This window comes from Odocoileus virginianus, chromosome 12, assembly GCF_023699985.2.
Source record: "Odocoileus virginianus isolate 20LAN1187 ecotype Illinois chromosome 12, Ovbor_1.2, whole genome shotgun sequence".
NCBI classification, from domain to species: domain Eukaryota; kingdom Metazoa; phylum Chordata; class Mammalia; order Artiodactyla; family Cervidae; genus Odocoileus; species Odocoileus virginianus.
Window position 1 is genome coordinate 43,112,654 of NC_069685.1, and position 27,360 is coordinate 43,140,013.

Sequence of the window (27,360 nt, forward strand, 5' to 3'; positions counted from 1 at the left end):
AGATTCAGCTCGAAATTGGACACAGCTGACTCCAAATTCCTGGAGCACCATTCAAGATAGCATCTTACTGTTCAGACTACGTGATGTTTGGAGGAGATGCATGACCTTGATCGGTGAAGGCAAGTGAAGTGGATTTGATGAATCATTACCCCTGGTTTGCAAGCCCAGAGAGAGGAAGGCTGTCGGCAGAGACAATGTGCATCCCTTCCGGGACTGAAATGACCGAGGGGGCCTCTCGCTGGTGGTGCTCAGCCAGCAGTACTTCCAACCCTGGCTCTGAACGCAGGGCTGTAGCCCTGGGCAAGATGGACAGAGCTCCTGCCCTTGATCTGGGGATCCAGAGAGGGAGGCTGACCATGGGCAAGTCTGCCAGGGCAACACCCTTTCAGAGCAGGACAGAGGCTGCGGGGAAATGGAAACCTGGTGCTGGGAGAGAGAGTGGCCAGGTGTGGTGAAGGCCAGAGCCATGGCCACAGACGCCAGGGCAGGGCTGTCTGCGGACATGGCTCACCCCTCTCGGTCATCACAGGGCCCTGAGCTAAGCTCCCTGTGTGATACAGAAGCTTCCCACTAGCTGTCTATTTTACACATGGTCGTGTGTATGTGCTCAGTCGCTTCAGTTGTGTCTGACTCTTTGCGATCCTATGGACTGTAGCTCACCAGGCTCCTCTGTCCATGGAATTTCTCATGAAAGAATACTGGAGTGGGTTGCTATTTGCTTCTGCAGGAGATTTTCCTGACTCAGGGATTGAACCCATGTCTCCTGCCTAGCAGGTGGATTCTTTACCACTGAGCCATCTGGAAAGCCCCATACATACATTAATATATGATATTTGTTTTTCTCTTTCTGTCTTACTTCATTCTGTATGACAGTCTCTAGGTCCATCCACATCTCTACAAATGACCCAGTTTTGTTCCTTTTTAATGACTGAGTAATATTCCATTGTATATATGTACCACATCTTCTTTATCCATTCATCTGTCTGCTGGTTTCTTACAGGGCATGCTGAGTGTTGGCCATGGTGGGGGGATGGCAGACAGCCCCAGGCTTGGGTGCAGGCCCCCTGTCCCTTAAGAAAGGAAGGGAAGCCCATCATTGTCTCTGGGAGAGCCTGGGAGCTGAGTGAGTTTGCTGAGGGTCCTGGTTGCTGGGTTGCTGTCAGCGCTACAGCTTGTCCCACATTTTAGTGACATCACATAGCCCAGGGGAGTGGTCCCCGCCTGGGGTCTTGGAGGGGGTCATGTGGAATTGTCAGGAATCCTTTTCAGAATACTAAAAAACCTATCAGAAATGATATATTTACCTAAGATAAACAGAAATGATTCACTTACTTATTCTTTTAACCAAAGGATTGATATTTATGGGGCTCAAAATTTATAGGTATGATTGTTCTCTTTCATCTCAATTTTCATTATTGCTCATTTCTAACAGGTTAGTATCTTCAATTTTGACTTTATAACACAGGTATTAAGAGAGTTTTTTTTTTTTTTTAATATACAAGGGGAGAGGTTTGCTTGTTTAAAGAAAACTGAGGTCTCACAAGGAATGTAAAAGGACTTTTAAATAAATGAAGATAGACATCATAATTCCGGGTGGAAAGACTCAATGTTTCAACAGTAAATTTTCCTTCAATTATTTTTTGAAAATGTTGCCCAGTGTATCTCAAATTCATCTAGGAAGATTAAAAAGGACATTTCTGCCCAAAAAGAAATATAAGGAAGGACTTCCCGTAAATAATGTTGAAGTGTGTTTTGACAAAGTAATAAAATAGATACTGTGATGGTGGCAGGATCGATGAGACCTATGGTGGAGAATAGGGAGCTGCTAAGAAATCAATCTGAATGGAACTTTGTGTTAGCAGAACTTGATAACCTGTTCCTCTCCAACTCCATGCCAGCCCCAGGATCCCCTAGAGTGGACCTTCCTTAGACTGACCTGTCCATGAATCAGAGCTAATGATATTAATAATAGTCCCTTCCTTGAGGAGTGGGGACTGATTTCGAAAATATGAATCCCTTTGAAGGGTGCAGATAGTAAGCATCCAACAAGTGTTCTCTTTTCCACTCTACTTTGAGTTCCTCTCCCTCTTGCACAAACTTTTTAAAAAATAATTTTAATTCTTAATTTATTTTTTAAAAATTATTTATTTTTGACTGCATGAGGGCTTTTTTTTCTCTAGTTGCGGCAAGCAGGGGCTACTCTCTAGTTGTGGTGCATGGGTTTCTCATTGCCGAGCCTTCTCTTGTTGCAGAGCATAGGCTTTAGGTAGGGCTCAAGGGCTCAGCAGCTGTGGTGTAAGGAGTTAGTTGCTCCGCAGCATAAGGGATCTTCCAGGCCCAGGGATCGAACCTGTGTCCCCTGCATCGGCAGGTGGATTCTTATCCACCTGGCCAAGGGAGGTCCCACATGTTGAGGGGCAGCTAAGCCTGTGTGCCACAACTACTGAAGCCTGTGCTCTAGAGCCCGTGCTCTGCAACAAGAGAAGTCACCCCAATGAGAAGCCCACACACCACAAGTAGAGAGTAAGCCCTGCCCACTGCAACTAGAGAAAGCCCATGTACAGTAACAAAAGATCCAGTACAGCCAAAAATAAATGAATGAATAGATAAAGTTTTTTAAAAAGAGAAACTCCCAGGAATGCATGCACTGTCTAGGTCGTGGGTCACTTTCCCATCTCTGTGCCTGCTAAGCTGGCTAGAGAGATGGGATGGTGATGCCACCTGGGCATCCTGGTGCCCGGAGCTGGGGAAACCCCCCCCCAAAATGCACACAGCATATTGGGGGTGCCTCCTCCCTCAAATCCGAGTGCCATTAGTAGAAAAGGAGAGTTGCACGCTCAGGAGGAAAAATCAGGAGGGCTTTACTAGTAGAACCTCAAAAGCCAGCAGCCTCCTGGGTGAGACCTGTGTGGTCACCGGAGGCCCCACACCCAGAAGGCCCTGAACTAGGGGTTCAACACGCCGCAGTCTCTTTGTCTGTCCTGGGGCAGCCGTGACAAAGCATTGCAGACTGGGCGGCTTAACTGAATGAGTGTCTCACAGTGCAGGTGCCGCATGACTGGCTCCTTCTGGGCCACGAGGGAGACTGTTCTCTGTTCGGCCTGCAGATGGCCCATTCCCTCCCCACCCCCGTGTTCCCCATGTCTTCATGCATCTCCTTCCTGCACCCTGTCTGTGTCTGAATTCCCCCCTTTTCATACGGACAGCAGTCATGTTGGGTTAGGAGCTCACCCTACTTCAGATTGACCTCATCTTAACTAATTCCATCCACAAGGACCCTATTTGCAAATAATATCTGATTTGGGGGCCCTGGGTTTTAGGGCTTTGACATATGAAATCTAGGGGGACATCCTAGCTCATAACACTAGCCGTCTTATAATTCATAATCATTTTGTCCTTGAGTGGGTGTCTTGTGGGGTCTGATGGGACAATGGAGTGAATGCTGCGGGCTTGCTGTGTCCTCATGTGGTCCTTCTGCCTCCCTGGATGGGTTCTCAGGTGGCCACGCCTCACCCTCAACACCCTGCACACCTGTGCATTAGTCGCTCAGTCGTGTCTGACTCTTTGCAACCCCATAGACTGTAGCCTGCCAGGCTTCTCTATCCATGGAATTCTCCAGGCAAGAATGCAGGAGTGGGTAGCCACTCCCTTCTCCAGGGGATCTTCCCAACCCTGGGATCGAACCCAGGTCTCCTGCACTGCAAGCGGATTCTTTAACGACTGAGCTACCGGGGAAGCCCCTGCACACCTGGCCCCTCCCTACCGACCTCCACTCTGTGATGCCCAGCCTGCTGCCCTGTGTCCCCCCGGGGGCTGGGCTGGGCATGGGGTGTCAGGGTTAGGTGCACACACACTGCAGGGCCTCAGGGGGGCCTGGCAGTGGCTGATGGGTGAGTGAGAGGGTGAAACCTCACCTGCTCCCTGTCCGGGTACCAAGTGCATCCCAACATTGGAGGATGCCAACATTTAAGGGGTCACCATCCAGAGTATGCTGGGTCACTGGGTCCATGGAAAGGGGGACTGAGTTTACCGTACATGGCCAGGTCTAGAGGCTGGTGGAAAGTGGGCTGCGTGCTGAGTCACAGGATAGGACCTCCCAAACCTGTGCAGGCCTGTTCTCACCGTGAGAGTATTTTCATGTCCCAGGAAGCATGACATTAAATAGCAAATAAAGATGCCTTGATCAACAACAAGGTCCTACTGTACAGCACAGAGAACTATATTCAATATCCTGTGATAAATCATAATGGAAAAGAATATAAAAAAGAATGTGTATATGTTGTATAACTGGCTCACTTTGCTGGACAGTGGTAATTAGTACACCATTGTATAGCAATGTATGTGCTCAGTTGCTCAGCCATGTCTGTCTGTCTGTGACCCCATGGACTGTAGCCCACTAGGCTCTTCTGTCCATGGAATTTCCCAGGCAAGAATACTGGAACAGGTTGCCATTCCCTCCTCCAGGGGATCTTCCCGACCAGGGATTGAACTCACATCTCCTACATCTGCATTGGCAGGTGGGTTCTTTACCACTAGTGCCACCTGGGAAGCCTTATATCCTTTATTCAGGTTCATTGACTATTTATATTTTGCCTCCATTTCTTTATCATGTTATCTATCTATCAGGGATCACCTGCAGCTCCAGTATTGTCAAGCCTTAATTAAAAAATAATAATCATGAATTAAAAGACTAAAAAATAAGACACCATGATGGGTTGAGAGGGATACCACACAAGTGGGGCAGTGTTATAATTTAGGGCCTCTAACAGCCCTTTTCCTGTTCCCCACTTCTGTTTCACACTTAGCCCTGCACTTCGTAGAGAAGCCAGAGGGAGGCGCTGAGGTGTCCACATGACGGGTTGGGGGGAGCCGCTGAACAGAGAAGCAACACGCAGAAGCTGACAAGGAGCCTGGGTCCTTCTGGGGGGACCACGTTGCCCTCTTCCAGACAATGCCGCTGACCTCAGTGATGGCTCTCCCCTTCGAGGTCTCTGTGTAGGATTTGTAAAAGCAGAGACTGGAGCCTCTCTGCGGCTGTGGAGGGTCTCGCCAAAGATGAAGGCATGGGCTTGGGAGGAAAGGACAGATACAGATGTGTTTACAGGGAGGCACTAGGCAGAACCAGGGGACCAGCTGGGTATCGGGGATGAAGGATCAGGTGTCTCCATTGAGGGAGATGCTGGGATGGGGTCCTGGCCACCGTGGAGCTGAAAACCCTCCTGGGGATGTATTTTCATTTGAACAGGGAGTTGCCTCGCTATCTCTCAAAGAAACAAGTCTTGAACAATACACTTCCAGATGACATCACCTGCTTCTTTCACTACCTTCTTGGTTGATGAATAAGCTTGATTGAGTTCAGTTGAATGATTAGTTTCCATAAATTCTGAGACGCGTTTCAGTCCATCATTGTCACTTCAATGATGGTATCTTTCCTTGACTCTGCTTTCTTCTCTGGGCCTTAGTCTCCCCATGGGTAAGAAGGATGTTGGGTTAGCCAGTGCCTGCAGAGTCGGGGAAAACTCTAGGGTGCTGACACTGTACCCATGGAGGACATGGAGCTGACCCTCTGTGGGGGCGGGGGGTCCATTCCAGGAGGACATGTCACACTCCACGTTTGTTGCTTATCTCAAAAGCTGAAGGTATTGAAGCTACATGACAACACCTGCAGATCAACTTTTTTGACCATCAGTTACCCTTGGGAAACCTGTTCAAACCATCAATGACCCAGGAGCAGGCCCATCACGCTGTCCTGGGAAATAACAAGAGGAACTTCTCTTCCAGGGATGTTGAATAGCCACAGCTCATGTGGTCTTAAAGATGCACTTAGGCAGAGAAAGACTAATATCATATGATGCTGCTTATATGTGGACTTTTTAAAAAATGGCACAAATGAACTAAATTTACCAGAGTCACAGATGTAGAAAACAAAACTTATGGTTACTGGATGGAAAGAAGGAGGGATAAATTGGAATACTGAAATCGACATATACGCACTACTATATATAAAGTGAGAAACTGCGGTATAGCACAAGCTTCTGGGTCTTCCTGGGTTTTCGCTGCGATTTGCTCTCATGGTCTGCAGAGCCTTGAATGAGCAGCAGAGGGCGCTCTGTCACAATCCCTGAGTCCAGGCTCTTGGCCCAGCTGTGGAATGTGGCTTCTTTTTCTCCTTGGCAACTGTCTTCTTAAAAACCCTGGGTCAATAGAATCTGTGTCAATCAAATCCCATTTCTCGCTGACCTGTGCGACCCTTTAAGAGCTGTTTATCATCGCTTGTGAAGGCGGGCCCCTTCCGACTTCAGGCCTCCAAAGCTCGCAGTACATGAATAATCCGCAGACAATGGTTACCTGTAGGACGGCACCGTAGAAAACATCCCCGCCGCGACCGCTTTTGTACACTGGAGCCTATTCAGGCCTGTGAAGGATCCCAAGACAGCAGGGGACTCTTTGGTCAATAGGTGGAATAAAACGCTGGGCCAGGGCTTTCATAATCGCGGCCTCCTGAGAAGGCAACGGGAGGGAGTTTCCCACAATGCTTAGTGGCTTCTCGTAATCCTATTGGAAATGGGGAGGGGGGCCACGGGGAAAGGGATACCTAGGTGACCAAAGCAGGAGCCAGTGATGTAGTGATGAGTTTGTCTGCAGGCCCTGAGGGGGTCTGAGCCCCTGCAGAACTCCCAACAGTCAAGCCACACAAACAAGCCTCCTGTGCCCTCTGGACTCACTCTGCCCTGGCCGCTGTCTTGTTAATAATTCTCCCTCGGGGAAGCCGAGGTCAGCCAGGTGACCTGGATTCTTCAGTGGTATCATGTCCTGAGAGACTGGACCCGGTGCTTACAGTGCTGGTGTGTGATGGGGTTATGTTATTCTTGTGGACTGAGGGGAAGTGGCAGCACAGACCACGCTGGCGCTGGGATGCCCCTCAATAACTCCAGCACGTGAGCTGCGGGAGGGGGTTGGAGTGGGGGAGAATTTGAGGCTCTTTTTAAAAATGTAACTACACTTGATGTACAACATCTTGTCAGTTTCCGGTGTACAGCCAAGTGATTCAGTTATACACACATACCCAGTGGCTCAGCTGGTAAAAAATGTGCCTGCAATGTGGGAGACTCTTGTTCAATCCCTGGGTTGGGAAGTTCCCCTTGGAGAAGGGAAAGGCTACCCACTTCAGTATTCTGGCCTGGAGAATTCCATGGACTGTATAGTCCATGGGGTCTCAAAGAGTCAGACATGACTGAGCGACTTTCACTTCACTTCACCTACATACATACATGTGTGTGTGCTTGCCAAATCACTTTAGTTGTGTCCGACTCTTTGCAATCCTGTAGACTGTAGACCGCCAGACTCCTCTGTCCATGGGATTTTCCAGGCAGGAATACTGGAAACTGGGTTGCCGTGGCCCTCTTCCAGGGGATCTTCCCAACCCAGGAATCGAAACTGCATCCCGTGCAGTTCCTGCATTGCAGGTGAATTCTTTACCACTTAGCCACTGCTGCTGCTCCTGCTGCTAAGTCACTTCTGTATGTCTTCTCTTTCAGGTTCTTCCCCATCATAGGTTATTACAAGATATTGCATATGCTTCCTTTGTTGTCTATCTCAGACTTCCCTAGTGGTTCAGACAGTAAAGAATCTTCTTGCAATGCAGGAGACCCGAGTTCAATCTCTGCATTGGGAAGATCCCCTATTTTATATATAGTAGTGTGTATCTGCTAATCCCAAACCCCTAATTTATTCTTCCTCCCCCTTTCCATTCAGTAACCACAAGTCTGTTCTCTGTGTCCATGAGACTGTTTCTTGTTTTATAAATAGGTTGATTTGTATAATTTTTTAGATTCCACATATAAATGATATATTTGTCTTTCTCTTTCTGATTGACTTCATTGAGTATGATCATCTCTATGCCCATCCATGTTCCTGAAAATGCCAGTATTTCATTTTTTTTATGACTGAGTAGTATTCCATTGTGTATGTATGTGTGTGTATATATATATATATATATACATAAAACTTGAGATTCTTGATGATAACTGTGCCTCTGGGTTTGAATGGTTGAACTTGAGTTACCACCCAGGTGTGTGGGGGAGGGCTGTGGATGGCTGTCAGAGTCAGGGTGGCCCTCACTGAAGGAGTGGGTGCTGGAGGTGTGAGGGGAGGTGCCAGGGGAGGAGGGGTGACTGAAGCCCCAGAGCCATTAGTCTTGCTTGAAGAAGCAAATGTGCAAAGGGGAAGAGTTGCAGGCAAGACCCCATAATGCCGAAACTTAGAACTTAGAAAAGAAAGACAGATCAAGATAAATAGACTCAGAAATCTCCTTGTTCAGAGAGTGAAAAAATGAAATAATGTCAAAAAAGCAGTTCTCCCCATCAACAATTTTTAATACATTTTTTCAAACATAAAAATGTGAAAAAGTTGTGCCATCAGCATAGGTCTGCCCACCATCCAGATTCTAAAATTAGCATTTTGCTGTATTTGCTTTAACATAATTTTATCCATTATACTATCCATCTATGAATTAATCTTATTGTTATTTTAAAATTAAAAGCAGCTTTTCAAACTCTAAAAGACCATACAATTGAAAGTTACCCATTCATGTTAGTCTCCTAAAGTCTTTTCTACTCTGTTGGATAAAGTGAAAGTGTTAGTAGTCAGTCGTGTCTGACTCTTTGGGACCCCATGGACTGTAGCCTGCAAGGCTCCTCTGTTCATGGAATTTCCCAGGCAAGAATATTGGAGTGGGGTGCCATTTCCTTTTCCAGGGGATCTTCCTGACGAGGAATCAAACCTGGATCCCTGCATTGCAGATGGATTCTTTGCCATCTGAGCTACCAGGGAAACACCCATTTGGGTAAAATGTGAAATGTAGATCAAATCTTCCTAATGGTAAATGTCATAGCGACCAAAGTTGCTCACAATTAAATAACATTGTTTCAAGAAAGCTGCTATGAGCTCAGAGTAATGAAACCCGGTCCAACTGAACAAACTGCTGAGAGGCGTACCCTTCCCCCATCGATATTTACACTGTCCTGTATATAAGCCGCTGTCCTCCAGGCTTTCCACATATGGGCTCAGTGCAAGCTCACACAAGCCAGGAGGTGTCCCAGTGTACAATCTGATTTTCACTGTACAATCAAGGAAATTGAGGCACAGAAAAATTAGGTGATTGGCCCAGGGTCAAACAGCTGGTTTGTGGCTGAGAAGCACTCACCCCCTCCCAACCCCGCACTCCCAACCCTAGCAAATTAAAGCAGAGTTACCATTGATTTACATACCAGGTTGGCTATGATTTTTAACAAATGATACTGCCAAACGTTGGTGAGGATGTAGGGAAAGAGGTGCTGCTCATGGGAATGCAAATTGGTACTTCCTAGAAGGCAGTTGGGCTTACCCTGATGTCTCAGACAGTAAATCCTCCTGCAATGCAAGAGACATAAAAGATATGGGTTCGATCCCTGGTTTTGGAAGATCCCCTGGAGAAGGGAATGGCAACCCACTCCAGTATTCTTGCTGCCTGGAGAATCCCATGGACAGAGGAGCCTGGCGGTCTACAGTCCACAGGGTCACAAAAGAGTAATACACGACTGGCAACTAAGCATAACATACACACACACACACACAGAAGGCAATTAGACAAAGGGGATCCAAAGCCATAAACAAGCCTACAGGTGGTGGATCTAGGTGTTTTGTTCCCAGGAATAAATTGCTGTGAAAGCATGAAAGATGAGCAAGCAGCTTTATATCCAAGAAAATCATGCAGAATTAAGTGAAATATCAAATAATGGGAAGCAGATATTACATCAGTTACAGACTGTTATAACGATGACAGTGTTCAGACACCATGAATTAAGGGAAAGTGTGAATTAAGTAAAACCATCCAGGTTACTTGATAGAATCTAGGAAAAACAGAATAAAGTAACAATAATCTTCCCCTAATGTAACATGTATAGAGAAGATACATATAGCAAATATAATATACATAAAATACACATAATAAAACAATATCATAAGATAAATTGGAAAGTTGGTACCAAAAATATGAAAGATGGTAATTTCAAAGTGGGGCTTTATGGGTGGGAGAGGCTTGTTTATAGTTGGGACTTGGCTTTGGGCTATTTTTGTATTTTCTACAAATGTCAAGCACGAATGTGTGAAAGTGAAAGTCGCCCAGTCGTGTCTGCCTCTTTGCAACCCCATGGACTGTAGTCCGCCAGATTCCTCTGTCCAAGGAATTCTCCAGACAAGAATACTGGAGTGGGTCCCATGCCCTTCGCCAGGGGATCTTCCCAACCCAGGGCTTGAACCCATGTCTCCCACATTGCAGGCAGATTCTTTACCGTCTGAGGCATCAGGGAAGCTCAAGCACAAATGTATCACCTTAGGAATCAGAACGTCATCCCTCCATTCCCACAATCAATATAAAAGAATGTCAACAGCTCAAAACCTTTTGTTTTTGAGTGCAAGGAAATTCTGGGATGAAGGGGGAAGAGAACCAGTAGGTGGCGCCAGAGGGTAGCTGGTATCTCAAGCTGCAGCAAGCGCTGGTAGGGCCAGCCTGACCCCAGGACGTCTTGGGTCCTTGGAGAGCTCAGGTGCCATCAAGTCTGTCTGCAGTTTTGGGGTCTGTAGGGCTCAGCTCCCTTTGGCTGAAATGAGGGGGGGGGGGGATTCCCAGCTAGACAAAGACAAACGACTATTGTCCAGTGCACCCAGGTGCACCTAAGTCTTGGGTAACCTCCTGCCCTTAAAAATCAGCTGGGATCGACTTGGACACATTGCTGTGTTCAAAATAGATAACCAACAAGGACCTACTATATAACACAGGGAAGTCTGTCAATATTCGGTAATAATCTAAGTCGGAAAAGAATTTGAGAAGAATAGATACACGTATATGTGTATAACTGAATCACTGTGTGTGTGCTCATGTGCATGCTCTGTCATGTCCAGCTCTTTGCAAATCCATGGACTGCAGCCTGCAAGGCTCCTCTGTCCATGGGCTTTCCCAGGCAAGAATACTGGAGTGGATTGCCATTTCCTCCTCCAGGACATTTTCCCACCCCAAGGACTGAACCTGCATCTCCTGTAGCTCCTACATTGGCAGGCGGATTCTTTACCACTGAGCCACCGGGGAATTACTATGTTGTATACCTGAAAGTAACACAACATTGACAATCATTTATGCTCCTATATAAAATAAAAATTAAAAAAGAAAAATTCAGCATTCAGCCTCTCAAAAGGCCTTTTCAAACTTAACAGCTCATGATGTTGGTATTATATGAAACTTGTTCATGAACAGGCATCACTAATGAGCCAATGCTGGACTTTAAAAAAGCAAACTTGCTCATCTCTCTGTTTCAAAATTAGAAAATAAAAATAAAGAGAAATTGAGAACCACAAGAAACTCACAATTTAAAAAAATGACTCATTTCAGGCATGTGATAACAGTGAGAAAGGAACCTGCAAGACCCAAAGAAGTTGTTGTTGGAAAGAACCACAGGGGAAAGGGTCGCTAAAAATTTTGTGCAGATTTATTTTTTGTGCCCAAAAAGTTCGTACGAGTTTTTCTATAATGTCCTATGGAAAAATTTGAATGAAATTTTTGGCCAACCCAATATTTACCAAAGGGAGAAAAGAAAAACCCGGGAAAATAAAATTGGATCTTATAGGTCTGGAGCCTGACCTGCAAGAGGAAATGTGAAGATTAGTAGTAGCTATAATAACAATGACAGGACAGGTATCATCTACACTGTATACAACATGGAATAGTCAGTTGAAGACACTAGGAACTGGGACACAGAGCCCAGAGATTGATGGGTTGGGCCCCTCAGAGAAAATAGAATAAACTTTTCCCCCATTAATGAGAGTAGAGAAATCTATTTCAGCTAAAGTCTTACTGTTCATTGAGTACCTTTGAAATGATAAAGATGATGATATAGTGATTCTACTTACCAACTGTATTCATGTGCCAAGAGCTTTCTGTACTTACTGTGTGTAACTCACTGACGTCCTCACGGGCGGAGTATCACAATGTGGAAACTGCAGCTTCAAGAGACAGACCACTTCCTACCCTGCTGGAGGGAATGCAAAATTGATGCAGCCACTATGGAGATCTGTATGGGCTTTCCAGGTGGCTTGGTGGTAAAGAATCCGCCTGCCAATGCAGGAAGTGTGAGTTTGATCCCTGGGTCAGGAAGATCCCCTGGAGAAGGAAATGGCAACCCACTCCAATATTCTTGCCTGGAAAATCCCATGGAGAGAGAAGCCTGATGGGCTACAGTCTATGGGGTTGCAAAGAGTCAGGCACAACTGAGCATGCAGCACTCACACCTGGGAGTTTCTTAAAAAACTAAAAATAGAGTTACCATATGATACAGCAATTTATTTCTGGGCATATATCCAGAGAAAACCATAATTCACAAAGATACATGTGCTAAGTGTTCACAGAAGCACTGTTTACAATAGCCAAGACATGAAAGCAACCTAAATGTCCACCAACAGATGAATGGCTAATGAAGTGGTACATATACACAATGGAATACTACTCAGCCATAAAAAAGAGTGAAATAAATGCCATTTGCAGCAACATGCACGGACCTGGAGGTTGTACTAAGTGAAGTAAATCAGGTAGAGAAAGAAAAGTGTTATATGATATCATTTATATATAGAACTTAAAAAAATGACGCATATAAACTTACTCATAAAACAGAAACAGATTCACAGACTTCAGAAACAAATTTACGATTGTTTGGTAAACTTACAATTACCAAAGGGGAAGGTGAAGGGGGAGGGATAAATTAGGAGTTTGGTATTAACATATACACAACTACTATGCGAAGAGTCGGACACAACTGAGCGACTGAACTGAATTGAACTGAACTGATACATAAAACAGATAATCCACATGAACCTGCTACATAGCACTGGAAACTCTGCTTAATATTCTGTAATAACCTATAGAGAACAAGAATCTGAAAGAGAATGGATATATGTTACGTATAATTGAGTCACTTTGCCATATACTTGAAACTAACACAACATTGTAACACAACTATACTCCAATATAAAACAAAAATTAAACTAAAAAAGGAGGTGAAACGACTTTTTCAAGATTATCCAAAACTAAACGTTATCACGCACTTCACACGAGCCATGTAGAATCAGTCAGGATGGTTTAGTTTATGCTGCTGTAACAAATGAATTGCAAAAATCTCAATGACTTAAAAATACAAGTTTGATCCTGAATCATGCTTTTGCCTATTACAAGTCACCAGAAGACTCTGCTCATTTCAGTTCTGAGGGACCTCAGTGAAGGGAGGTTCATGCCAACACATGCTTCCATAATTGTGGAGACAGGAACAGGGAAAATGGTAAATGATTGTGATGCTTAAAGTGTTTTACCTGGAGGTGACATATACATCAAACTGCTCCCAGTGCACTGGCCAAAGCAAGGCACGTGGCCTTGTTTGGGTCAGTAGAGGGGATATACATATATATTCCTTTCAAGGAAGGGAGCCAGTCATTGTGAAGAACATGCTTTATTTCATTTAATTCTTATAGCACTATGTGTTAGGTAGTATTGTTTCTGCTATTTTAAATTGAGGTATAGTTGTTTTACAATATTGTGTTAGTTTCTGTATAGTATACTGTATAGTAACAGTATAGTATTTCTGTGTCATGGAAAAAGATACACGGTTCATTATACTTTAGGACACGGAGCCTCTTTTTTTTTGCATTGGATGTGGATTCAATTCCTGGGTCAGGAAGATACCCTGGAAAAGGAAATTGTAACCCACTCTAGAATTGGAAAATTCCAGGGGCAGAAGAACTCGGCGGGCTACTGTTTATGGGGTTGCAAAGTGTTGGACACAACTGAGCGACTGAGTCTGCACTCAGGCATGGTTGCTTTGCACTGCTGCGTTGGTCTCCCCTGGATGGCAAAGTGAATCAGTCATATGCATACATATATCCCCTCTGTTTTGGATTTCCTCCCCATTTGGGTCACCTCAGAGCACTGGATAGAGTTCCCTGAGCTACGCAGTAGGTTCTCATTAGTTACCTATTTTATGCAGAGTAGCAGTAATGTGTAAATGTCAAACCCAACCTCCCACTTCCTCCCACTCTCTTCCCCCTCAGGGTCCATACATTTATTCTCTGCTTCGACACAGAGTTTATTGGTGGATTCAAACAACTGAGAGACTCCAGAACCCCAACTCTGAAAACTCCGTCATACCCCACCCAGTGTCTCACTCATGAATATGTTCCTGGAAGTACATTTGTTGGTTTTTAATATCAAACTTCTTTATATATACATATGCATATACTGGGCTTCCCTGGTGAGGCAGTGGTAAAGAATCCTGCCAATGTAGGAGACACAGGAGACTTGGCCTTGATCCCTAGGTCGGGAGGATTCCTTGGAGGAGGGCCTGGCAACTCACTCCATTCTTCTTGCTGGGAAATCCCATGGATAGAGGAGCCTGGTGGGCTACAGTCCGTGGGGTTGCAAAGAGTCAGACATGACCTAGTGACTAAAGAAGAGCAACAATGCTTATATTAATATATAATGTAACACACATACTTGATCTAAATAAATCACTTCTCAGATACATATTTAAAGAGAAATACACATTTTTGACCCCACAATTCAAGATGACATTTTAAACAAATTGCTAAATGGACGAAGTTTCAACTTTCTCTCAAAATACAAGTGGTAGAGCCTCAAAGTCAAGATATTTGGAAAGGCTTCCTTTTGCCCACCGAAGAGCCATGAATGTCAGATATCCTGGGGGTATGGCATCCAGAACAATTGTTTGTGACAATTGTATGAATTGTCTCATAGTCAGCATGTGATGCTGTAAGATTTTTACCTGGTCCCAGGACAGGTTGTTATGTATATACAGAGATTTTACTTTTTTTTTTAAAGCTACACTTACAAAATTGGTTGGAGCATTTGGGTGGATGGGTAACATGTAATAACTTCTCCAGTTTAAAATAGTAGAAAATAGGATTTGGAAAAGCAATTTCCCACTGAGCTTCTGATTTTTTTCAGTCTTGTTGAGACTTTAAGTGAAAACTGCTTGTACAATGGAATGGAGTATATGTTACAGTTGAAAAATAAAATAAATCCTTGAGTCCTTGACATCAAATAAAGGAAATAAAATATACACATTTGTGTGTTTTGAAGGTTGTCTGTCTGATTTTATAAAGCAAGGACTAACCAGGACTCTGTGTGGGACTTGAGGCCCCCCAGGCCCCCTGAGAAGCAACCAAGGCAAGTTGGGGCATTCACTGACTTGGTTGTGATAAACCAGCTCACAGCACATTATTATGCTAACATTTGTAGACAAATGTTGTTGATAAACTTGGATATTCAAGTCTATGAAAATATAATGGGATACCCTCTGATGTGAAGCAGAAAATTTCTTGAGTTACTGTATAATGATTTTCTTTCTTTCCAAAGGCAGATAGAATTAATAGGCTGCACAAATTGACTGTTGTTTTTGAGCACAGATCATAGACTTCTCTGTTCCCCTCCACTACATGGGTAGCCTATCTTCAGCCGGTAGGAGTTAGCAGTCAGCGACCGCTGCGTAACAAACACTCCCAGGTCTCCAAGTCATAGAAGATTGCATGTGGCTTCTCATACTGGGGCATGCAGGTCAAGTTAAGCCCAGTAGAGTGGACTGGGTATGTGTGGATGGTTCTGCTTCAAGCTCAGGGTTCAGGGGGTGTCCTGTAGGTGTCTCACTCTGGGATATGGGCTGAAGGAGAGGATACTGCCAAGGGCATGGTCGTCTTATAATGGAGCAGAGGCTGCCCAAGGTGAAGGTCAACTGTGTAAGCATCTTTCATGTATCTGATGCAGGTATACCTCCTGATCATCCCAGGATTGCTGTCAGTGATGTCTTTCCCCTGGTATCCCAAGATCTGATAAAGTGATGCCCATTCCTCTGGTGTCCCCAGGATTCCCCTAAGTGATGCCTGTTCCTTGGTGTCCTCAAGGTTTTGCTAAGTGATCCCCATCTCCTGGTGGCCCTGGATCTCTTTCAGTGAGACCTGTCCTCCTAATCCATCATCCACCATCAGACCTCTGTGGAGATGCCCATTCCCTGGTGCCACAGGAATCTCTGTACAAAGTGACCTGCTCTATCCAATACACTGGACTCTTTTTCTGCTTTTACTGGGAGCTACCCATTCTGTCCCCCATTCTTCCATGACCATCTCTGTGCAATCGATGATAAAAGCATTATAAAGCTTCAGAGGTCTCTTGTCCTCTGTAATCTATCTAGAGAAATGTCCAATTGTTTGGGTGTTTAGGAATTATGATGTCTTTTTTTCTGTTTTTTTTTTAAATTTTATTGAAATATAGTTGATTTACAATGTTGTGTTACTTTAAGGCATACAGAAAAGTGATTTGTGTGTGTGTGTGTGTGTGTGTGTGTGTGTACATACATATATCTGAATCAAGAACATATATTCTTTTTTAAATTGAAGTATAGTTTGGGGCCTCCCAGGTGGTGCTAGTGGTGAAGAATCCACCTGCAATGCAGGAGACATAAGAGACATGGCTTTGATCTCTGGATCGAGAAAATCCCCTGGAGGAGGAAATGGCAACCTACTCCAATCTTCTTGCCTGGAAAATCCCATGGACAGAAGAACCTGGTGGGCTATAGTCCATGGGGTCACAAAAGAGTTGTACAAAATGTAATGACTAAACAACAACAACAACAACAATAGCTGATTTACAATGTTGTGCTAATTTTTACTGTATGGCAAGGTGACTCAATTATACACATGTATACATTTTTATTGTATATTCTTTTCCTTTGTAGTTTATTCCAGGAGGCTGGATATAGTTCCCTGTGCTTTACAGTGGGACCTTGTTGTCTATCCATTCTAAATATAATACTAACAGTTTGCCTCTACTAACCCCAAACTCCCAGTTTATGCCTCTCCCTACTCCCCTCCCAGAGAAGGCAATGGCAACCCACTCCAGTGTTCTTGCCTGGAGAATCCCAGGGACGGGGGAGCCTGGTGGGCTGCCGTCTATGGGGTCACATAGAGTCGGACACGACTGAAGCGACTTAGCAGCAGCAGCTACTGCCCTCCTCCTTGGCAATCACAAGTCTATTCTCTATGTTGTGAATCTGTTCTGTCCTGTAGATAGGTTTGTTTGTATCATAATATCTTAACCCAGATGAATACTTTGCAGCTGTATTTGACCTGCAAGAAATTAGCTATTGACTGAGCAACATTCACACTGATGTTTCATCCTGGTGCTTCCACTGGTGCTCTGTGTCTCTTTGCTGTTTCTGCTCCCAAAAATCTGTTGGCTTCTCCTATCCCAGCCTATGGAGTCCGGTTGCTAGTGTTTCTGAACAGAGGCTGGACACTCTTCTGTGTCCTGAGTCAGGCTGGGGAAAATCTATTTCCAGAACTAGTCTTCCTTTTTGGATCTGTCTTGATAAATGAATCTTCACACATAGCCTCTTGGCTATTGTTCACATTTGCCATTCCCTGTGGAGTCCTGGGCTCATAACTCCTCTGAGCATGATCCTTATGATGATCCTATCAGCTGGCTGGACAAACAAGCGGAAGAGCTGCCGGCAAGGCGAGAAGCATGTGGGAGCAGCTGAGAGTCAGGGGAGGGCAGGCTGGGGCAACTCATCCTTTATTTATCAGTGTAATGGAAATCCTTGCTTGAGTTTTAAATATACTTTATGCTGGGGTCGCATCTTAAATATATCTGCAGCATATTAATAATTAAGCAGAAGTGAAAATGTTCAGTTTGGAGAAGGAAAGTAGGAATCATCAGCTTTATGCAGAGAACGCTCCCCGTGGGAGCTTTGTCTGAATCAGGACTGAAGAATTAAGCCCACAGTTTATTTTATTTTATTTTTTCCATTTATTTTTAGTAGTTGGAGGCTAATTACTTTACATCATTACAGTAGTTTTTGTTATACATTGAAATGAGTTAGCCATGGATTTACATGTATTCCCCATCCCAGTCCCCCCTCCCACCTCCCTCTCCACCAGATCCCTCTGGGTGTTCCCAGTGCACCAGGCCCGAGCACTTGTCTCATGTACCCAACCTGGGCTGGTTATCTGTTTCACCAGATAATATACATGTTTCAATGCTGTTCTCTTGAAACATCCCACCCTCGCCTTCTCCCAGAGTCCACAAGTCTGTTCTATACATCTGAGTCTCTTTGTCTGTTTTGCATATAGGGTTATCGTTACCATCTTTCTAAAGTCCATATATATGTGTTAGTATACTGTAATGGTCTTTATCTTTCTGGCTTACTTCGCTCTGTATAATGGGCTCCAGTTTCATCCATCTCATTAGAACTGATTCAAATGAATTCTTTTTAATGGCTGAGTAATATTCCATGGTGTATATGTACCACAGCTTCCTCATCCATTCGTCTGCTGATGGGCATCTGGGTTGCTTCCATGTCCTTAAGCCCACAGTTTAACTCAAAATTATTGTGGGAGGGAGAACAGGAAGGGACCTACAAGAGAATAGAATGCAGTGTATTTTATCATAGCTCTTCTCTGGAGCCTAAGATACAAAAAGGAAAATAAGATTTATTTTTATGACAATTACAAATTGGTTTGTAATAAAAGTGATAGAATACACAACTAACAATGTTTTAAATAAATAAGGCTTTATTTTTTTTTTCTCACATGAGAAGTAGACAGTTGTTGGCCATAATTTAATGACTCAAGGCTATCAGGATTGTCATTCTGAGTTTCCTGGGGGTTTCCTCATGATCATAAAATGGCTGCCACAGTTCCAGCCATCATCTGTATTCAGGACTAGAAATAGAATGAAGGATAACACTAATCTCATCTACTCCCCTTTAAGAGGAAAGCAAATTTTTTTCCCAAAACTCTTCCCTCCTGACCCCAATCAGCACCTGCTTGTTGGCCAGAGCAGTATAACATGGTTACCTCCAACAGAGTCTAGGTACATTGCCACCTAAATTAATCAGTATCCTGTTTATATAGAAAAAAAGGGGATGAATGGATCTTAGAAAGGATTAGCAGCATAAGCCACACTGGTCAAACCAAAATTTGCACAACATTCAGCATCTCTCTTCCTTTGTTTTAGAAGAACTGGCATACTGTGTCTCATCTGGGGAAAGGACAACACACTCTACAAGGTTGCTTTCCACTGACTCCAAAGGTCATGAATTCGATGGAGAAACTCAATCCCTGCAGCAGGTGCCCAGGGAGGCCATCCTAGGCAGGGACCCCAGAAATCAGTAACTGGGGGATGAGAAGGGGGTGCCTGAGGGAATAGCGTGGAGACCTCAGAGTAAATCCACTTTGTATTACTGGCCTGAAAATAAATGAACCCAGAGGGCCTTAGCTGCCAGGAATGAGTCAAAAATAAGAGCTCTGTCCTTGGGGGTGCTTTGGGGGATTTTTGTTCTGCATTTTAAAAAATTCTTATTTTGACATAATTAACATTTGCAGAAAAGCAGCAAGAATGGCATAAAGAATGCTTTTATATCCTTTACTCAGATTCATCAACTGTTTATATTTTGTCCCCATTTCTTTATCATTTTATCCATTTCTCCATCTGTCTATCCATCTATCATTATCTCTCTTTCTCTGTCATCTATTAATCATCTATTTATGCACACACACATATCAGGCTCCTCTGTCCATGGAATTCTCCCAGCAAGAATGCTGGAGTGGGGTGCCATTTCCTCCTCCAGGGGATCTTCCCGAACCAGGAATTGTACCTGCATCTCTTAATATCTCCTGCATCAGCAGGCAGATTCTTTACCACTAGTGCAATCTGGAAAGTCCCATATGCTTTACTCAGATTCATCAATTGTTTATATTTTGCCCCAATTTCTTTATCATTTTATCTACCTGTCTATCCATCTACCTGTCCATCTATCCTCCATCTATCATTATTTCTCTTTCTCTGTCATCTATCAATCATCTGTTTGCACACACACACACACGTGCGTGCATGCACAGTGGGACAGGGAGAGAGATTTCCCCCAGAACCATCTAACTGACAGTAAATTGCAGATATATTATCTACTTATCCTAAACTATTTCAGCATGTTTTTTCCTAAGAACAAGGACATCCTGTTCCATGACTACAGAGCAATGATCTGAAGATTTAACACTGATGAACCACTAGTATCTAATCCACAGCCCCTATGCAGATTCGATCAATTGCCCCTATAATACCCTAAACAGTCACTTTCTTTCCTGGCCCAGCATCCAGTCCAGGATCACATGTTGTAGGTTGCCACTGCATCTTTTGATCTTCCTTTAATGTGAAATAGTCCCCAGTCCCTCCCAGCCTTGCGTGACCTTGACCGACAGACCCTGAAGACTCTCCCTCGATTCAGGTTTGCTGATGTTTCCTTGAGATTCTATTCAGTTTTGTGTTCTTGGTGTGGTTGCTGCTCACGTAATGCTGATGTGGTTTCTTAGGGCATCATCTAGGACACGTGTGGTTTTGACTTGTCCTGCTTCTGGTGATGTTAATTTGGTTGCCTGGATAAGGCAATAACTGTTGGAGATTTTTCACACTAAGGTTACTATTAATATCCTTCCCTTTACGGTTAGTAAATAATTTGTGGAGAGATACTTTGAAGCTGGGCTTCCCAGGTGGCGCTGGTGGTAAAGAACCCACCTGCCAATGCAGGAGACAAGAGACATGGTTCTGTTCCTGAGTCAGGAAGATCCCCTGTAGGAGGACATGGCAACCCACTCCAGGATTCTTGAATGAAGAATCCCATGGACAGAGGAGACTGGCAGGCTATGGTCCATGGAGTTTCAAAGAGTCAGACATGGCTGAAACAACTTAGCATGCATGCACTTTGAAGCTATATACATATCCCATAACTCATCCATATAAGAGGACTACATGCTCCATAACTTAAAACAATTTTTAAAAAATAGTGGTAAAAGTCACATAAAGCATACTACATTAACCATATGTAACTGTACAGTTCAGTGGCACTGAGTCCATTCACATTGTTGTGCATTTCTCACCATCAACCCTCTCCCAAATTTTTCATTTTCCTAATCTGAAACTCTGTCCCAACTAAATGCTAACTCCCCACTCCCTCTACCCACTCCCCAGCCCCAGCATCTACCAATGTACTTTCTGACTCTATGAATTTGACTATTCTAGGTACCTCCTATAAGTAGAATCAAACAGTATGTGTCTGCACCTAATGTATATTGGAATGCAATTTTAAGGGTAACTTAACATATGTCTTACAAACAGACTGTACCTTCTTTCCTTCCCCCACCCACGTGACAGTTCCATAACTTTATTTTATCAGTAGGGGTATCTGATCAAAAAGTTTGGAAACCTTTCACCAGGGGATGCAGATTTTTTTTTTTCTATGAAGGGTCAGACAGTAATTCCTCACCTTTGCTATTATAGCATGGAAGTAGCCATAGATATATGTAAACAAATGAGAGTTCTAATAAAACTTTATTTACAGAAACAATAGGTAGGCCAGACTTATGGGCCTACAGTCTGATGGTCTGAACTTTATAACACTGTCAATTGATCGACCCCTAAAACCCAGAAATTCTCCCTTCTATGTGATAGTCTTACTCTACAGGATCTGACCTAGAAGCTTTAGAATCTGAATTCTTGGTGCATAGATTTTCTGAAGGATGAGTCAAATTATATAGCTGCTGGTCTATAAGCTGAAAGCTGCTGTGACATCAACTGAGGTTTAAAAGGCCAAGTCCCCTTTAGTTCTCTCAAGTTTTTCCCTAGAAACTATCAAGTAGGACTCCAATCAGGGACCATGCATTGTTTGCTTTGCCTATATAGTTTGAAGTTAAATGAAATTATTTTTGGTGGGCCCTGAACACTCTCAATTACCATTTCTCACTTGGATGGGTTCACTTGACCCTGAAATCATATTTCTTTTCCTCCCCTTTGTGAGGTGTTGACAATTGGGGAATTGCTTGCTAGAATTCCTAGCTCTTACAGACATAGAATGTGAAATCACAGAAAATTAATTAATTTGGAAAATTAACCAAATTGGGATGTTTATATTTAGCGCCCCCAATTAGCCACATTCCAAGGAAAGAACATCCGTCATTGTAAGGGATGATCAAGTTCCAGGGAACTTGATAGCTCTGGAAGGATGTAGTTATTCACTTCATTTGTTTAGCTCTGTTTGATTCTGCAGGTTGTGTGATCTGGCCTGAAATGGTCAGGTAAGTTCTGGATCACAGTGTTGTTCTGGTAGCTGATTCTGTGTTGTTCAAGAGTCCCAGGTTTCTAGTTACAGACTGCTTGGCGAGTGGATGAGTGTAAGCCATATCTTGGGAAAGGAGGCTTGAGTGCTAGCTGGGGACAGTCTGTAGGTTTATTTATCAAAAGGAGGGAAGATTGTGGAATTGATCTAATGTATATTAGATTATATACATTAGACTATATACTTGTGGGACTAGTCAGAGATCAGCACCCCCCAATGGTGATACCCTTCAGATCCATTCTACTAACAGTGACATATGGAACCTAAATGTCCATTGACAGATGAATGAATAAAGAGGATGTGATACATCAGTCAGTTCAGTTCAGTTGCTCAGTTGTGTCCAACTCTTTGCAATCCCATGGACTGCACCATGCCAGGCCTCCCTGTACATCACCAACTTCTGGAGCTTGCTCAAGCTCATATCCATCAAGTTGGTGATGCCATCCCAACAATCTCATTCTCTGTCATCCACTTCTCCTCCTGCCTTCAATCTTTCCCAGCATCAGGGTCTTCTCTAATGAGTCAGTTCTTCGCATCAGGTGACCAAAGTATTAGAGCTTTAACTGCAGCATCAGTCCTTCCAATAAATATTCAGGACTGACTTCCTTTAGGATTGATTGGTTTGATCTCCTTGCAGTCAAAGGGACTCAAGGTACATATATGCAATGGAATATTACTCAGCCATAAAAAGAATGGTGGCACATATATACAATGGAATATTGCTCAGCCATAAAAAAGAATGAAATAATGCAATTTGTAGCAACATGGATGGACCTACAGATCATCACAGTAAGTGAAGTAAGTCAGACAGAGAAGGAGAAATATCTTATGAGATCACTCATATGTGGAATCTACAATACCACATGAACATATTTACAAAACAGAGACAGACTCACAGACATAGACGACAGACTCACAGACATAGACAGACTTGTGGTTGCCAAGGAGAAGGGTAGGGAAGGACTGGGAGTGTGGGATTAGCAGATACAAACTAGTGTAAACAATAAGGTCCTACTGTACAGCACAGGGAACTACATTCAATATTCTATGATAAACAATAATGGAGAAGGATATGAAAAAGAATGTCAACATGTATATCTGAGTCTCTTTGCTATATAGCAGAAATGAACACAACAGTGTAAATCAACTATGTGAAGTGAAAGTCACTCAGTCTTGTCTGAGTCTTTGCAACCCCATGGACTATACAGTCCATGGAATTCTCCAGGCCAGAATACTGTAGTGGGTAGCCTTTCCCTTCTCCAGGGGATCTTCCCAACCCAAGGATCGAACCCAGGTCTCCCACATTGCAGATGGATTCTTTGCCAGCTGAGCCACAAGGGAAGCCCAAGAATACCGAAGTGGGTAGCCTATCCCTCCTCCAGCAGATCTTCCTCACCAAGGAATCAAACCGGAGTCTCCTGCATTGCAGGCGGATTTTTTACCAGCTGAGCTATCTGGGAAGCCCAAATCAACTATACCTCAATAAAATAAAAAAAAAGTCAGAAGAGAAGGATTCGCATTGAGAACATATGTTTCTCACCCTTAGTCAGTTTGCTCCCTGTAGGCATCTGACTTTGCAAACTCTGATTTCAACCTCAAGCTGTTACACTAAAGCAATATCTGAGCAAAATCAGCACATTTTATCTTAGCTTACAGGGCTTTCTGCTTTTCTGGGTAAACTGACACTGGTGTAACTGCTGGGACCCTCTTGGTGCTTGGAAAACACACACAGTTTTGAAATTCCTAATAGGCTTCTCCCAACCAGTGAAAGACTTAGGGCTTCCCTTGTAGCTCATCTGGTAAAGAATCTGCCTGCAATGCAGGAGACCTGGGTTCGATTCTTAGGTTGGGAAGATTCCCTGGAGAAAGAAATGGCAATCCACTCCAGTATTCTTGCCTGAAGAATCCCATGGGCAGAGGAGCCTGGCAGGCGATAGTCCATGGGATTGCAAGAGTCGGACACAACTTAGCGACTAAACCACCACCAACCAATGAAAACCACAGTCACAAACTCATTCTCTTCTCCTTGCCTCTGCTCTTGGGTGGGATATTATCAAATATCTTTCCATGTGAGCCTATAAGGAGGAGGTGAAAATGATTCACTGCTGCCTACGACAGCCTGAAACATCCCCAATCCAGTCCCCTTCAGGGTCATCAGGGCTTTGTGTGGTTTGTGCATCAAGCGACTTTCTCTATAAACTTTTGGAGCAATTCCAGATACTGGAAAAGACTCTCAACAGGGACTCAAGAAAAACACACGCTCTGAGTAGAAGGAAGATAAAACCAATGAAACTGCATCTCTGGGAACTTTGGGTCTGAGCAGAAGGTCTTAGCAGATGTGAAAACGGGCTGAGCCAGGAGACTAACAGGCCACTGCATTCTAGCTGTTTGCTCCATCCTCTGCTGGAGCTAGACAGTGATGCTGGGGAAATGCCAACTTCCTCATCCTTCCCCCTCCCTCCTACCTCGTCACTTCTGACACGGGAGCCCCAGCAACTGTGCCTGTTTCTTCCCCAAGTTCCTTCTCTCTACAACAGCTTCTTTCATGGCTGTTATTAAGCTCACAGTCAGCAGAGGAGAAGGGGATGTGTGACTTTCCAGCCCGTGGGCACAGCCCTCCTGCCTGAGACTACTGGGTGGACTGTCTGAAAGCAGGGGACATTAGTTCGCGTTCAGAACCTCCAGTGGCTGGCATCTCACTCAGAGAAAAAGAAGAATTCTTTTCTCTTTGAAGAAGAGAGATGAAGAAGTCTCTGCAGGACTTCCCTGGTGGTCCAGTGGTTAAGAGTCTGCCTCCCAAGCCAGGGGGTGCGAGTTCGATCCCCGGTGGGGGCGCTAAGATCCCACATGCCTAGTGGCCAGAAAAAAACAAACAAGGCCTATGAAAACAGAAGCAATAATGTAAAAAATTCAATAAAGAATTTTAAAATGGTCCACATCAAAAAAATCTTAAAAAAAAAAAAAAGAAGAGTTCTTGCCAGTTCTAATAAAAGTGTGCGCGGCTTGGCTCCTTGCCCCTCTCTGGCCTGGGTCCCGTGCCCTTCCAACAGCCCTGGGCTCTGTATGCCCCTCACCCCCCCATGCCAGGCCAGGGGTGTTCTCAGCTTCCCACCAGCTGTGCCCCACCCGGGGAGGCTCCTGGTCTAGGTTGTTCCCTCCCTGGCCTTAGGTCTCTGCTCCCCCGTCATCTTCTCAGAGAGGACTTCCTGACCCCGCCCACCTCTGTCTGCCCCCTTACCTGTCTCAGGTGTCTCCGTGGCCCCTTCACGACCACATTGCAGGTTTCTGGTCTCTGTATCTGTGTGTTGTCCGCCCCCCTGCCTTGAGAACATAGGTGCATGACAGCAGGGACCTGGGTTTCATCTGAGTTGTGTTCTGAGCAGCCAGAGCAGTGCAGGGTGCCCAGGAGAGCCACAAAGGATTTCTTCAATGGAGTAAATGCCTTGTTAAAGAGTTAGTCACTCAGTCGTATCTTACTCTTTGCAGACCTCATGGACTGTAGTCAACCAGGCTATTCTCTCCATGGAATTCTCCAGGCCAGAATACTGTAGTGGGTAGGCTTTCCCTTCTCCAGGGTGTCTTCCCACCCCAGGGATCAAACCCTGGTCCCCAGCATTGCAGGCAGATTCTTTACCCGCTGAACCACCAGGGAAGTGCATTTAAATAGAGACCAGGCTGATCCTTAGATACACACAGAGGGCAGGGAAATATAGTCTCTCCAGCTCGGAATCCACTCTGCAGCTTGGAATAGCTGGTGGTAGGAATAATGTTTATGGGCAGAGTTTGAGGGTGGCGCAATTCTCCCTGCATCCAGGAAGGGGTCCATCTCTCTCCCCATCCCCTGTCTGTTACTCAGAGCTCGTTACTCCAGCAGAAGGGGACTCAGGTGTCTGTTGTGTAATGCACAACACTGTTCCCTCAGCATCTCCACAAATGCACACAGAAGTTCCCTGATAGGCTGCCCTGTGGTCCACGGCCCAGGCACTGTGCTCTGAAGGACTCTGGTTTTTCTAACACAGGAAGAGCGGCTATGCCAGGAGCCTGCTGATGGGGAGCAGCTGCTGAGGCTGTCTGAGTCGGGAGCTGCTGTGACTGCAGAGATGACCAGCAGCCATGTCTGTGGGAAGCCCAAGCAAATGTGAGTGCAGCCTTCTCTACAGCACAGGCTGGGCTACCAGGAGGGGCGGGAAGGAAGGGGTCTGTTCAGGGTACCAGATCCCTGGGGTAAGTTTCAAATCTAACATGAATCTCAACCTTCCGTTATTCACATGTGAAGTATTGTTTTGGTGGATTATCAAGGTCATTTTTGTCTTAGCTGCATTTTTGTTTATTTTTCTATTGCAGTAGCTGAATGTGCTTGTAGACTTCAGGTTTAAATAGGCTTATGGGGTAAACCTGATGCAAATAGTAACGGTTCTGCTTTATTGATTATGCCAAAGCCTTTGACTGTGAATCACAGCAATCTGTGGAAAATTCTTAAAGAGATGGGAATACCAGACCACTTTATTGCCTCCTGAGAAAACTGTATGCAGGTTAAGAAGCAACACTTAGAACTGGACCAGGAACAACAGACTGGTTCCAAATTGGGAAAGGCATACATAGAGGCTGTATATTGTCACCCTGCTTATTTAATTTATATGCAGAGTACATCATGCGAAACAGTGGGCTGGATGAAACACAAGCTGCAATCAAGATTGCGGGGAGAAATATCAATAACCTCAGATATGCAGATGACACCACCCTTATGGCAGAAAGTGAAGAGGAACTAAAGAGCCTCCTGGTGAAAGTAAAAGAGGAGACATGAAAAAGTTGACTTAAAACTCAACATTAAAAAAATAAACATCATGGCATCCGGTCCCATCATTTCATGGCAAATAGATGGGGAAACAGTGGAAACTGTGGCTGACTTTATTTTCTTGGGCTCCAAAATCACTGCAGATGGTGACTGCAGTCATGAAATTAAGACGCTTACTCCTTGGAAGGAAAGTTATGACCAACCTAGACAGCATATTAAAAAGCAGAGACATTACTTTGCTGACAAATGTCCATCTATTCGAAGCTATAGTTTTTCCAGTAGTCATGTATGGATATGAGAGTTGGACTA

At 44.3% G+C, this 27,360-nt stretch overlaps 1 protein-coding gene across 2 annotated transcripts in view; it reads left to right on the forward strand.

Annotated features, from left to right (window-relative positions):
* The window catches only part of STX2 (syntaxin 2), a 76,210-nt gene extending 49,109 nt beyond the window's left edge, over window positions 1-27,101 (forward strand). For both annotated transcript variants that reach the window (XM_070475045.1, XM_070475048.1), the window contains exon 10: window positions 26,276-27,101. In XM_070475045.1, coding sequence (XP_070331146.1) covers window positions 26,276-26,398 — 123 coding nt within the window. In that variant the 3' untranslated portion in view covers window positions 26,399-27,101. The remainder of the gene's footprint in view (window positions 1-26,275) is intronic.
* The last annotated feature ends 259 nt before the right edge of the window (window positions 27,102-27,360 follow it).